Raw genomic sequence first — 14970 nt, 5'->3', positions numbered from 1 at the left:
ACTCTTCTTGAGGTGTCTAGAAGCCTACCAGCTTAGCTCCTGGAGTAGGAATGCCCCAAATCCAGCATGACCAAAAGTAAATGATGTTTTTTTAAAGTGTCTTTCTTCAAGTTTCTTCAAGAAGCCTCTATTGTTCCCCAGATAATGTTCCCTCAAATAGCACGGGGAAGCAACTGCCTTTCAAGGGTAATTGAGGCTGAATGAATGATCCCGAATCTGTAAAAGCTGCTTTGATGATAGAGCTCAGTAGACCAGAAGTTTGATTTCATTTTGTATGTATTATGCTTTGTATCCGAAAGGGTCTAAGTGGATTAATATTAAAACTATGTATATTAATCATTGGAGAAGGGGGGAAGAGGAAATGAAAATAGCACAAAAATTAAAATTGGAACAAAGTAAGATAATTAAAACAAAAAAACTTATGGATGTTAGGAAACCTGCTGTAATTAAACATAAAATGTCATTCAGGGTTTCCTGACTGCTAAAGCAGAAAGGAAAATCGTAAAGGAAACAGAAAGATGAAATAAGCCATTGTGCCCTCAGCCTCAGAAATGACAAAAGACTCTTCACTGAGCCCTGTGGCTTCATGGCAGCAGATCAGAGCTGTGACGTTTTCTACATCTAGACATGCTACCAGACATGGGGAACCATTAGAGGTGCAATCTACATTGGGCATCTGGTCATTCAATCTGTTCTTTTAAATGTTATTTTTGCCTTTCTTTTTTTTTTTTTTTTTAAATATGGAACGCTTCACGAATTTGCGTGTCATCCTTGTGCAGGGGCCATGCTAATCTTCTCTGTATGGTTCCAATTTTAGTATATGTGCTGCCGAAGCGAGCACTATTTTTGTCTTTCAATGTAATCAATTGGATTAACAGTGCTGCAATATAATTTAGCTATAATCATAGTTTAAAATTTTGATATCCATGTAGGGGTATTTCCCATATTTTTGGAAGTAGCGGTCATTAGCAAAGTAACTAAATAAAATACAGTGCTCGTAGTCAAAATTAAGCACACTCTACAGTCTCTTTTCTCCTTTCTTCTTTTTGGTGCTTGGTTTGAGACTTTGCACACAGTGGGTACTTAAAGACTGCTGACTGATTAATCCAAAGCTATGGAATTGAAAGTGATTTAATTTTCAGCGAGCTTCACCTCAAATAGCCAAATAGAACAAAGATCCCTTGACTGGTAAGAAGTGGTATAAATTTACCAGGAGTCCTCGTGTAGGGGGGAAAAAAAAGAAAACTTAGATTAAAAGTTTTAGATGGGAAGTGAAGAAAAGTAAACAAGGCTTTGCCTATGAGTCTCCTCTCTCTTGCAATCTCTTTGCAGTGCACAGTGACATGTGGCCAGGGCCTCAGATACCGTGTGGTCCTCTGCATCGACCATCGAGGAATGCACACAGGAGGCTGTAGCCCAAAAACAAAGCCCCACATAAAAGAGGAATGCATCGTACCCACTCCCTGCTATAAACCCAAAGGTAACTTGACAGGTGCTCTATTACCAGCCTGTTAATTGTTGTGTGTAGTCAGGTGTGTTTTAAACTCCTTGGAATATGTTTAAATATCCCAAGTATTCTTAGTAAGAATTCTTTATAACTTAAACTCTACTAAAGGAATTTTATTATTTTAAAGAATCTTTCAAGTGATTTTGATTGCAAAATTTCATTAACCACTACATGTAGAAATACCTTTATATAATTATCTCCCAAGTCATAAAGTTGTTTGAGGACTATTGCTGAAGAATACGGATGTACCTGCTTAAAGGGAGACCAGATATTCTAGAAATATATGTTTGATTTACTATCCACGTTTCTTGCCTTTAAAAACAAGGGAGTGAACCCAAGTATGTCTATTTTGCTAAGGCTGAAGTACATTGGGAAGTCTCATACTTCAAACTGATGAAACAGAAAACTGTCACTTTTTATATTGAAAATTAAAACATTAATTTAATGTTTTAAATTAACCATAATTTAAAATATATTAGAATTTAATAGATATTGCAATAATTTATAAAAAAGAAATTTTAGGAAAGTGTAGAACTAAGCATTTAGTGAGCCAGACTTATAATTACACTGGATATCTCAGATTAGCAAGAATATGAATTTGATTTCTGTACAAGTATTGTTACTTGTCTGTGTCAATGGAAAAGAAAAATTCAAAGTCACAAACCATTCAGAAGTAAAGAACTCTTTAAACCCCCTTTAATTTTTAATATTAAATATGGCTCCCATTTCTTTATTTTTTTAAGCCATTAAATTTCTCTGAAAAATCAGTCACAGTGTAGCTGTTTATTATACTATAGGTGGCCCTAATTGCAACTGAATGGCGTCATAAAATCTAAATTGATATAAAAGGAAACCAAAAAAAAAATAGAAATCCTGATTAATTTTAATAAATGCATCTCTCTCGGAGCCTTGGTTTCCTCCTCTGTAAATGGGTGTAATAATAGTATCTAAATCAGAGATCATGTGTAGGTTAAATGAGATATAACATAAACAGGGTGGTTAACCTAGTGCCTGCAATATAGTAACTTCTACATACAGTAAGTTTCTTTTAACTCCTGACTATCATCAGTGCCCTCAACTATGGGAGGAGGTTGCCACAGGTGCGTCTGACAGGATTTAGTTCAAAACAGCAATAAAGTATTACAAGCTTACTATGAGTGCCAAACTGAATGCTTCCTTATTGAAAGACAGAGAGCTAACTATGCCACCAGAGACAGCTTCATTTACTGAGTTTTGTTTTGTTTTGTTGTTTTTTGTTTTTTTGAGACGGAGTTGCCCAGGCTGGAGTTCAGTGGCGTGATCTCGGCTCACTGCAACCTCTGCCTCCCAGGCTGAGGCGTTTCTCCTACTTCAGCCTCCAGAGTAACTGGGATTACAGGCGCATGCTGCTGTGCCCAGCTAATTTTTTGTATTTTTTTTTTTTGGTAGAGACGGGGTTTCACCTTGTTGCCCAGGCTGGTCTCGAACTCCTGGGCTCAGGTAATCCACCTGCCTCGGCCTCCCAAAGTGCTAGGATTACAGGTGTGAGCCTCCACGCCCAGCCGACTGAGTCATTTACTGGGATAGTTGGAGTAGTTGTAAAATGATGTATGTATAGGTACAGTGTTGCTGTGTTTAAAATGTTAGCAAATCCTTTTGGCTTTGGCAGTTTTATCTTTCTCACTTGCTTTGATTTTTGACTATAAATAATTGCTGTGCATAGAGAACAAGAAGTGATGCCCCTAACTTAAAATAGTCAATTGTTTATTAGCTTTATCTTTACCAAGCCACTTCAGAGAAAGAAAAGCAGTTTGCAGTTAACTATCAAGAATCAAGTCTGGATTTTCACAACCAAGGAGTGAGCCTGGCTCTCTAAACATCATTAAAATACCATGTAATTCTATGGTGCATATATGTGTAGACATATTTCTTTCATCTTTGCAATTGTATGTTATAAAATGGTGATAGAGCATCATTGGCTCATACTATAAAGGCAAATATCCCCATAAATGACCCTAATAAATATGCTAGAATGGGAATCTTGGCAGTTACTTCTGTAAGAGCCGTTATAACATCCCTCTTCATTTTTCTCCTCCACAATTTTTTTCCCAGGAAGTAACTAGGAAGTTTGTTTTGAATTGTTTGGCCAAAGCTAGATAAATAGGTGAAATAAGTCAAATTATGTGTTATGAACCGTCATTTGCACGTATTCCAATTGTCAGTGAGCCTTGGGGTAGTACTGAATGAGTCAGATATCTAAATCAATGTTTTGTGAATTTCAGAGTGAAAGAGTTTGTTTTTGGCAATGTGACATAGATCACACTTAGCTAAAAGGCAAAAAAAAAAAGTTAGAATTTATGAAAGTATCACAATATAATTGACTGCACTTTGTTTTCCAAAGTAAATGCTGCTCTGTCTTTTCAAGAGGAAATGGTAAAAAGATACTTCGATGATTCTTTATATGCATATTGAGCTAGTGCTCCTACACTTACAACTTTCATAATAAAATGACTTTCCTTTGCTATTCATCATAATAAAGAGAAAGTTTGTACACAAACTAGTATTATTAAACATTTTAAAATTCGACTTTATTTTTCTAGATATAACCATCATCAGAAGCAGCAATTTACCCAAAAACTTATTCGTGTTTGTCAACGTAGTAACTTCTTGGTGAGGAGAATAAGGAATTTTCCTAAAATCCCAGATTGGTTCTAACCTCTTCTTTTGTATGTGCATGCACTGAATTCTCAGAGAAACTTCCAGTCGAGGCCAAGTTGCCATGGTTCAAACAAGCTCAAGAGCTAGAGGAAGGAGCTGCTGTGTCAGAGGAGCCCTCGTAAGTTGTAAAAGCACAAACTGTTCTATATTTGAAACTCTTTTGTTTAAAGAAAGCAGTGTCTCACTGGTTGTAGCTTTCATGGGTTCTGAACTAAGTGTAATCATCTCACCAAAGCTTTTTGGCTCTCAAATTACAGATTGATTAGTTTCAAAAAGTGTTTGTCAAAGCTGATGATTGCATTGTAAATACATCTGTTTTGCCTAAAGTAAGAAAATGAAGGTGTAGTGCTTACCCTCTTCTCCAAAATCTGACCTCCTCTCTTCTCTGGGCAAGGGGCCAAAGGTGAGAAGGCCCAGGCTGCAGTTGATGATATAACATAGATTTGATGCGAAAGTCTGAGCTGCTTTTCACGCTCTCCCAGTTTTGCAATACAGTCACAAAAATTAAAGAGCAAGTAAAGTATACCTGAGGGCAAAGGAAGTTCATTAACTTTTCTTTTCCCTTTCTTCCTGGGATTGGTATCAGGGATGGACCTGCTTATTTTCCCCACTTGATTATGTCCCATGTCTGCTCAATTTTATCAAGTCCTTGGAATCTGTAAAACCGTGAGGCCCAGATTTGCCAGCTGCTTCAGAAGAGGAAACAAAAAGGAGAGACAAAAGTAGATTAAGTGGATGATTGATTGATAAGTTTATGTATTGATTTCATTAGAAAACACTGATAGGCATAGCTGCTACATCACTTTTACAAACAAGGGGATACAATTGATTGAAAAATTTCATCTATGACCCAAGAAATTTCTCAGGTTGAAAAATTTTCTAAATTAATTCATTTAATGTAAGTTCTAAGCTCTGTGCTATTCACTGGCACTTAAGATATGTCATCCACCCTCCAAGAGTTAATAGTGGAGCATGTAGGATATAAAATGATTTCCAAATTTTACTGGAGATATAAATTAACGTTGCAACCTATTTAAATGCAATTTAGAATTTTCTCAGATTCATTCTGTTTGAATCTAAATCTGATGTGGTTTGCCAGAACACAACTGTGTTCCTGAGTGCACAAGAAATCCAAAATATAGATTTGTACAATAACCAAAGGTCACTTGTAAAGAAATTATATTCTGTCATTTGATTTCACATACACCAAAAGGATGCACACATTAGAAAACACTTTTTTTCCCTTTTTTTTTTTTTTTTTTTTGAGATAGGGTCTCACTCTGTCACCCAGACATGATGCAGTGGCACGGTCATAACTCACTGCAGCTTTCACCTGCCAGTCTCAATGAATTCTCTCACCTCAGCCTACCGAGTAGCTGGGACTACAGGTGCGGGCCAACACACCAGGCTATGTTTTTAATTTTTTTGCAGAGACTGGGGTTCTCCATGTTTCCCAGGCTGGTCTCAAACTCCTGACCTCAAGCAATCCGCCTGCCTCAGCCTCCCAAAGTACTGGGATTGCAGGCGTGAGCCACCACGCCTGGCCCAGGAAAACACATATTTTTACTTAGAAGGATAATTAAGCAAACATAAATTATTTCTGTACTGTAAAGTTACTACAGCAAACTTTCTGACTTCTTTGAGAAAAAGCAACTAACCACTGCAGAACTTTGGAGGAAAGGGAGTGATTAAAGGTCACAGTGTAACCTTGGAATGAAAATATAAAGGCTTACAATTTTTTGCTTCTCCTCTGCCAGTACCTGATTTGACAGGCCTTTTTGTTGCTGAGGAGTAAATAAGCAGTTCTTTTTAGGGGGGCATTAATAACTTCTTAATCCAGTAAGGTCCTGTTTAAGACACAGAAAGATGCTATGTAATTAGAGCTGGTGACTCCTTTTATATCCTATTGGGTTAAATCTATTTGAAACCAGTTATGTTTTATTTTACCTAAATAAACTCTTTTCCCCTTGTACACTGTATTTTGTCACTTGGACTAAAGCGTAATCCTATGTATAATCTTGCGTTCTGGCTGATGGTAAATAATAATACAAAATTGAAAGTAAATGGAAACATCTTACATCGATAAGCATCTTCCCATTATTAGATGCCTTTCAGATGAAAGCTATCAGTGGAGTTTAATGCATCCGTAGAAGCATTACATAGACCATCGTCAACCGTATTTTGTAATGAATATTTTCTACTAAAGATCCGATTAAGATGCATTACGTTTAACTTTAATCTTAATAAAATATTTAAAGTAGTTAAACAAAGTTTTAGCCATTGAAAGTATAGCCATATATTAAACTATTAAAATTTACTCTTAGTGTAATGAAATTGCCATCTTGGCATGATTAATCTGAATTGGAGTAGATTGTAATTGGAGTGCTGGTGCAGGGTAAGGGAAATGTATACTATTGTGCTCAGAATAATAAGTACTTTTATACCAAAATAAAATAAATGACAGCTGTAGAATAATGTAATGAAAGGTATATGGTTTCTACATTTTAATACACTTTACGTGTTTAGTGCACTGCACCCTAAGAAACGTCCTAAGTGTCACTTTTTTTTTATCTATATTGATTTTGAATTTAAAAAACATAATGTTGCATGGCCTTAATTCCATCTTTTCTTAAACCACATAGACCGTTTCTAAATGTATGTAACAACCTATAATTACTCTCTGAAGCATATTGAAAAAATGATCAACTGTCAGCAAGTCATTCCTTCCCCCCACCAAGGAGACTCACGCTGCTTAAATTAAATGGTAATGTTTAGAAGCTGTGGCTGTCACTTCTGAACTGCTACAGTGAGGCAAGAACAGTGGTCCACAACTATTATCTCTTGCTTTGGCTCCAGCTAACATTGGAGAGTTCTGTAGTAAAGCAGTAAATATCATTTATTTCCATATATGGAAAGTGAAAATATTATCACCAGCCTATCTCATTACGTAATACAGAAAAATCACCAGATGAATGTCTTCAGCTTATGAAGATACCCTTGTTCAATGTTAGATACTTTTAGTAAACCCAAAATGTAAGGACAAGATTGGTTAGCACTCAGGCCAAACATATGTTGGGAAGTAACCACTTTAAGATGTTTAGAAGAAAACAATGATAAAAGACTAAAAACTGAATTGCCAAGAAATAACTAACATGTTATTTATTATATATATATTTTTTATTTATTTATTTATTTATTATTATTAAATAATATATATATTTATTATAACTAACCAGAAGAATGTACCAACAGCCAACATTGTGGTTGCAGTAAACACCATGCACAAGATACAAATCCAGATATCAATTTCATAGAACCACTGAAATAAATAGGGAGATTGGCTCACATGGCGGTAATATGTAGATAGATTCATCATATAAAGCTGAATCTTCAACTCAAAAATACTTCTACATGTTGATTTTTTTTCCCTCAACAACAGATTGGTTTGTTATGACACATCTGATTCATGTGGTAGAAAGGTAGGAATATTGTGATGAATACATATATCTATATATATATATTTTTTGAAATGTAGTCTCACTCTTGTTGCCCAGGCTGGAATGCAATGGCGTGATCTCGGCTCACTGCAATCTCCACCTCCTGGGTTCAAGCTATTCTCATGCCTCAGCCTCCCGCATAGCTGGGATTACAGGTGCCCACCACCGTGCCCAGCTAATTTTTGTATTTTTAGTAAATAAGAGACAAGGTTTCACCATGTTGGCCAGGCTGTTTTGAACTCCTGACCTCAGGTGATCCACCCACCTCAGCCTCCCAAAGTGCTGGGATTACAGGCATGAGCCACCACACCCAGCCGAATATATTTTCTAGGTATGTACAACATGAGGAATTTAAGACCAGCCTGGGCAACATAGCAAGACCTCGTCTCTACTAAAACTCAGAAAACTTAGCCAGGCATGGTGGTGTGTGCCTATATTCGCAGCTACTCAGGAGTCTGCGGCTGGAGGGTTGCTTGAGCCTGGGAGGCGGAGGCTGCAGTGAGCTGAGATCATGCCACCAAACTCCAGCCTGGGTAACAGAGCATTAAAAAAAAAAAAGAAAAAAAAAAAATATATATATATATATATATATGACTGTGGACTAAGAATGCCTAATCTCCTGGGAATGCAGCCCAGCCAGTCTCAGCCTCATTTTACCCAGTGTCTATTTGAGATGGAGTTGCCCTGGTTCAAATGCCTCTGACTGTTGAGGTAGACTTCTACAATTACTAAGACTCTGGGAGAGTTCCATTTTTCTGAGGGTAATAGCAGTGCCATACTAGTAATAGAAAAGGGGGGATGGGAAAAATACTGATAAAATTATCTTCTGTTAAAGTTCAAACTATGTCATTTCGAATTTCCCTCCAGCTGTTGAGAGTGTTGTTAGATTTAGGATACATCATTTAAATGCCAGATTGAGCCCATCTGGTTGCTTTCATGGAAAAATATATAGGAATAGCTTTCTAGGTCTTTTTGGAAACACTCAAAAGTGTACCTTTATTTGGTGGGGAATTGGAACTACAAAGTGGTAGTACAATTATATTTGTTAATCAGGTGGAAGCTAAAAAAATTACTGACAGGTTTCCCATCTCTTATTTTTATACCGTAGTTTTAGTCTTGGTTGAGATGTATGCATAAACATTACTATCACCTGACATGTATCACCCAGGCAAGTACATAGTGTGACCCTTCTGACAGCTTAATTTCTTGAGGAAAAATGATACAATGATGATCCCTAGGACATTTGAAGAAATGTTGTTGGATAGGAAGTCATTCAGCTTACCTTAAAAAGCCTGTTCTGACTTGGGACAGGAAGGAAATTGTTCATTTCCTTAACTCCTTCAGGCAACTAACAGGCCACCTAATGCCCTAGAAGGTGTAATTTGCTAAGGGACTCATGTTTTTTAAAAAAAAAAGGAAAAAGAAAAAAGAAAAAAAGGTATAGTCTGGATGCTTTAGGTGCTCTTCCTGATCTCCAAAACGAGGCATCCCAGGTAGAGAAAGTGAGGACCAGTGGGGCACTTAGGGAAGCCAGGTTCTTCCAGATATATTTCAGCTGCCGTAGTTCTTCAATGGCTCAGAAGAAGCAATGGGATATGCCAGTTGCTTTGGACACAGTGTGGCCAAGATAGCAATTTTATCCAGATATTCCCTGTTAAATAGCTGGCATTCACCAGGTGGAGAGCCTTAATGATGCCATTTTTTCAAAGGTAGGATTGGGTAGTCCTTGTGCCTTGATCTTGCTTTTTAAAAGATCTTGAGTTATCTTATTAGATTTTCAGTCAACAGCTTTGCATGGTTAGGAGACTATATTTGTGCTTCAACAAAATAGTCAGGGCTTAAATGTATTGCCATAAATAATCTTGTTGTGAGCCATTACAAAAAAGAAGACGAAGAGGAAGAAAAGTAAGTAAGCAGAAGGCAGCAGTAATATCTGGATGCCAGATGGCATCAGCTTAGCAATGGGGTTTATTCAATAGAAGCAAAGGGAAACTCCTGTCATGCATCTGTGAACAGAACCCACAAGGAATTAGATGCATATAGAAAAACCAATAAGAGTCACCATGGTGATTCTGTAATCATTAAATGCCTTGTTTATCTTGTTGAAAATAGTACTTAAAGATATAATATTTAAGCATATGTTTTCATTAGTCCATATTTATACCCAATAAGTAGTCTAAGAATGTAGATGGCTTAACTCAGTGGTTAAGAATGTGAATTCATATTTTTAAGTGGCTAGAAATTTTAATTGTGTGACATGTGTTTTTATATCCCTCCTCAAAATGTAGTGAACCAAACATCATTTATGGGTCCATATAGTGTTACTATTTATATTCTAAATATAAGGTACCTGAATTATATTCTCTTCATGAATCTCAGGCCACAGAAAAGTAACAATGAATATCTTGTTTATGTGTAGAAACAGGTGAGATGATTCATGATTCTTAAGAAATCTAAGATCAGGAAATTTAAATACTGTTTGCAGATTACTCAATCAATAAAAAGAATGTTCAAGCAGCAAAGAGTTGAGCATTAGAATTATAAGATTAAAGAGCACTTAATTTTAAGAACTGGCATATGGTAGAGGTAAAGCCTCACACCGGCCAGACAGCATCAACCCTTCCCCTACAATAGTCTTGACTTCTCTCACTTCCAACACCTTCCTTTCTGGCCTCTTCCCTATTCTCTGCAGCAGCAAAGTGCTTAATATAATTTCTTGGTCTAATTCCATATTCTAGATGACTTTAGAGAGCCACTAGACTTGCTAAATTTTTCACACCTCCTAATGATGGAAGCTAAACTTACCTATAAATCCCTTGCCCTATGCCATGCTATGTACCAGGTGCAGGTATTGCAAAAATAACTATAGTCTTTGCCCTCAAGAAACTGTTAGTGCATTCTTATCACAAGAGCAATAGCATTGTGACCAAAGTGTTGAGTACTGGTTGTCTATCCACAGACTGAAGAAATGAGCTAGCTGTCTTTAAGAAATGCAATTTGATGTTTGGATATCATATCATGAGAGAGTTACTGATTTAAAAAGGAGTTCAGGAGACTTATTTATTGAATTCCCAAATTCTCTACTAGCATACATCAGAATTGCATCTACCTCTAAGATAAAATATCAGATAGTTAAGCTACTACATGGTAATGCATAAATATAAGAAATAAGTGATAAAAGAATACAATATATACATTGAAAGGGTTTGAGGGGGATGTTGATATGAACCGATGTTTGACAGATTATGATCAAACTGATTTGAGTCTGGCTTTGATTCCAGAACTAGTACTTGGGGAAAGATATATGATCTTTTTACATAGCAAGTGATCAGATATTTTGTATCATTGTATGTACCTCAGTTATTCCTACCTATATGTTAAAAACAGGCTATAGAAACTGCAGATAATTTCCTAAAATTGATTTTTTTCAGATGCATTAAGCTGCCAACTGGGTGAGTTGGTGAGGGGTGAGTCTCTGTATTTGTATGCCCTGACAAAGATACAATCCTGCTGGAATCAGAGTAAAAATCAAGTTAATTTTTGATCATACCTCCATGCAGGACAGCTCTGCACAGTGACTAAAAGTGTGGGCCCCAGGGACAGAGAGCTTGTGTTTCAATCTTGACCTTGGGAAAGTCATTTAACCCCATATGCCTCCATTTATCACCTGTGAAGTGAGGTAATCACTACCTCATAGGGTTCTTCTGAGGTTTAAGTTAGTCTGTGTAAAGTACCTGGTATGCAGGAAGTGCTATGTATATAAATTTTTGTTGTGATTAGGCTTTTTCTAGCATCATTCATTTTCCTAGAGAATCTTTAAGGGAGTTAAGATGTCTAATAACCACTTAATACAAATGGAGAAATTGAGGCAGCTGTTGTATCTGCCTCATACATCTTGTATCTAATGGCATTTGAGAGAGAACAACAATATTTAACTCAAAACTCAGCTAGTGGGTTCCCAGCTCACACCACCTTACTTCCTTTCTTCATCTACACTTCTGAGGGTCTTTGAAGACTCACTTATAAGCACCATACTTTTAATTTAGCCCAGAGGTTATTTTTAAGGGACAAATCTTTATTTAAATAAAAAGAGATTTATGAGTAATTACAAAAATGAGTAAGAAAAGTTCAGAAGCTGCCTGGGTGAAAAAGCAACCTCTCTCTACTCTGAGTTAAATATACTTGATCTCCATGCACAGAAACAGCAGAATCAATAATAAACTCAAGAGAGCAGATAGAGCCATTTTTTTGTAGTCATTCCTTGATTGCAAACCAAGAAGTTCTAAATTTATCAGCCCCTCCCTCTGTCACCACAGTTGCTCGTTCTGTAGCTACTTTCAGAAAGCTAAATCTGAACTGTTGCTTAGCAGAGCCCTAGAGAGTGACAAAGACAAATTAATGGGATCCTTGTGTGCCAAAATAAAGTATGCACCCTGTCACCACCAATATATGTTAAGTCCATTAAGGTCATTTTTAATGAACTGAACTTTTCATTGGAAAGCTTTGCCAAACGTGTTGAATTAAGGGAAAGAAACCTTCACAAAATTACAAGATAAACTAATTTCATTCCATGTAAAGAAGAAATGGTACATGAAAAGTGTTGAGTTTCCAATATTTTAAATCTTTATCAAAGTCAGGGAAAATGTTATACATTTAAACTACATTCCAATATTAAGGTGAGAACTACAAATGCAGTGATAGCATTGTAAGCTTTGATGGCATCTGAGTCCCTGGGATGTGGCCTTTTAAGTAGACTATTTGCAAGGAAAAGCAAATTTTCAAATCATTTTCTGTTCATTTAGATCAGAAAAGCAAAGAGAAAGAAAGATGGTCTGAAACAAGTGTCATATCCTCACTTTTCATTTCTGAAAGGAATAATTTGGCTTTATTTGTATCTGCTACATGGAGTGAGTAGTCTTTCTTCCTTTTTTCCCAAAATTTTATGGATGTTGAGTTTTAAAAAGTAGATAAAAAAGACAAAAGCTCTCCTTTGGGTTTCTCTAACCTAGGAACAGTTCCAAAATTCTCCAACGCTTCACTGCTGAGTAGCTGATGGCATGATAAGGCAGTGTTTGACCAGAGTCCTGTAAAAATTATTGAAGTCAGCATCTGTCTCAAAGCTGCCCCTTAATTTTTTTATTCTTCAAAATAACATTTTATTGATATTTCACTGAAGTGTGATAGACACAGAATTTCAACTTACCTCAAGCTACATGACTATCTAACAACCCATCAAGATGAAATTCGGCCGGCATATACTGCATAAGTATAGCTATAAGAAATATAAATGAATAAGCCCACTGTGGCTGCTCAGTTTGGGTATAGTAACTCTAACCTTTTCCTGCTGTAGGAGTTTTCTTATGGTTTCTATAGCCATATGAAACTCCTACAATGGGAAGAGGTTTGTATTTCCTCATGCCAATGCCTAGAACAGAAAAATATGACTTAGTTTCTTAGAGTCTTTTGGCTGTTGCCTCTTTATCTAGCCTGGTTTCAGTCTTTGGCGCTAAGAATAAGCACAGTACCAAGTCAATCATAACATTAACTCTTATCCTTCTGTTTATCAATCCATTTACTTCTTTGAAAAATTATTTATTGAGCTGCTATTATGTGAAGTTCTACCTTCATAGAGATTTGGTCAAGTGAGGGGGACAATTATTACATAAAGATTTGCATTGTGATTATCAAAGACTGGTAGCTGTTCTAAGAAAATGGAAAGATGCTCAAAGATGTTAATAGGGGACCTATTAGGTCTGAGGGTCAGTGCATTAGTCTCTTCTCACATTGCTATAAAGAGCTATCTGAGACTTGGCAATTTATAAGTAAAAGAGGTTTCATTGACTCAGTTCCACAGGCTGTGCAGGAAGCATAGCTGGGGAGGTCTCAGGAAACTTATAATCATGGCAGAAGGAGAAGGGGAAGCAGGCACATCTTACATGGCTAGACAAGGAGGAAGAGGGCAAAGGAGGAAGTGCTACACAATTTTAAACAACCAGATCTCGTGAGAACTCACCATCACGAGAACAGCAAGGAGGAAATCTGTCCCCATGATGTAATCACCTTCCCCAGCCCCCTCCTCGAACACTGGGGATTATAATTTGACAGGAGATTTGGGCAAGGACACAAATCTAAACCATATCATCCTGACCCTGGCCCCTCCCAAATCTCATGACCTTCTCATATTGCAAAATACAATCATCCCTTCTCAACAGTCTCCCAATTCTTAACTCACTTCAGCATTAACTCAAAAGTCCACAGTCCAAAGTCTCATCTGAGACAAGGCAAATCCCTTCTTGCTATGAGCCTGTAAAATAAAAAACAAGTTAGTTACTTCCAGGATACAATGGAGATACAGGCATTGGGTAAATATACCCATTCTAAAAGGGAGAAATTAGCCCAAACAAAGGTGCTACAGACCCCATGCAAGTCAGAAACCCAGCAGGGCAGTCATTAAATCTTAAAGCTCCAAAATGATCTCCTTTGACTCCATGTGTCACATCCGGGTCACACTGATGCAAGGGTTGGGCTCCAAAGGCCTTGGGCATCTCCACCCCTATGAAGTTGAGTGCCTGCAGCTTTTCTAGGTTCATGGTGCAAGCTGTCAGTGGATCTACTATTCTGGGGTCTGCAGGATGGTGGCCCTCTTCTCACAGCTCCACTAGGCAGTGCCCCAGTTGAGACTCTGTGTGGGGCCTCCAATCCCATATTTCCCCTCCATACTGTTTTAGTAGAGGTTCTCTGTGAGGTCTCTGTTCCTGCAACAGACTTCTGCCTTGATTTCCAAGCATTTCCGTACATCCTCTGAAATCTAGGCAGAGCCTCCCAAGCTCTGCCCTCTGTGCACCCACAGGCTTAACACTATGTGGAAGCCTCCAAGGATCATGGCTTGCACCTTCTGGAGCAGATGCCTGAGACATATCTGGAGCCCTTTTAGCCATGGCTGGAGCTGGAGCAGCTGGGACACAGGGAGCAGTGTCCCAAGGTTGTGCAGGGCAGTGGAGCCCTGGGCCTGGCCCATAAAACCATTCTTCCCTCCTAGGCCTCCAGGCCTGTGGTAGGAGGGACTGCCACAGCTCTGAAATGCCTTTGAGGCATTTTCCCCATTGTCTTGGCTATTAACATTTGGGAAGGGCTGCTGTGAAGGTCTCTGAAATGCCTTCAAGGCATTTTCCCCATTGTGTTGGCTATTAAGATTTGGCTCTTTTTTACTTATGGCAGTTTCTGTAGCTAGCTTGAATTCCTCTCCAGAAAATGGATTTTTCTTTTCTA

The 14970-nt window shown here is 37.6% G+C and overlaps 1 protein-coding gene and 1 non-coding gene across 5 annotated transcripts in view; one reads left to right on the top strand and one right to left on the bottom strand.

Annotated features, from left to right (window-relative positions):
- Window positions 1-14970, top strand: part of ADAMTSL1 (ADAMTS like 1) — a 443211-nt gene that overhangs the window by 205257 nt on the left and 222984 nt on the right. For all 4 annotated transcript variants that reach the window (XM_063696342.1, XM_055351516.2, XM_063696343.1 and 1 more), the window contains 2 exons: window positions 1333-1480; window positions 4238-4322. In XM_063696342.1, the coding sequence (XP_063552412.1) occupies window positions 1333-1480; window positions 4238-4322 (233 nt within the window). The remainder of the gene's footprint in view (window positions 1-1332; window positions 1481-4237; window positions 4323-14970) is intronic.
- On the bottom strand, window positions 735-841 carry LOC115935944 (U6 spliceosomal RNA). Its single transcript, XR_004071527.1, has one exon. It is a non-coding gene; the product is annotated as a U6 spliceosomal RNA (small nuclear RNA).

The sequence above is a fragment of the Gorilla gorilla genome, chromosome 13 (assembly GCF_029281585.2).
Source record: "Gorilla gorilla gorilla isolate KB3781 chromosome 13, NHGRI_mGorGor1-v2.1_pri, whole genome shotgun sequence".
Taxonomy (NCBI): domain Eukaryota; kingdom Metazoa; phylum Chordata; class Mammalia; order Primates; family Hominidae; genus Gorilla; species Gorilla gorilla.
Note: the sequence above shows the minus strand (reverse complement) of the source record. Positions and strands in the feature narration are given on the sequence as shown.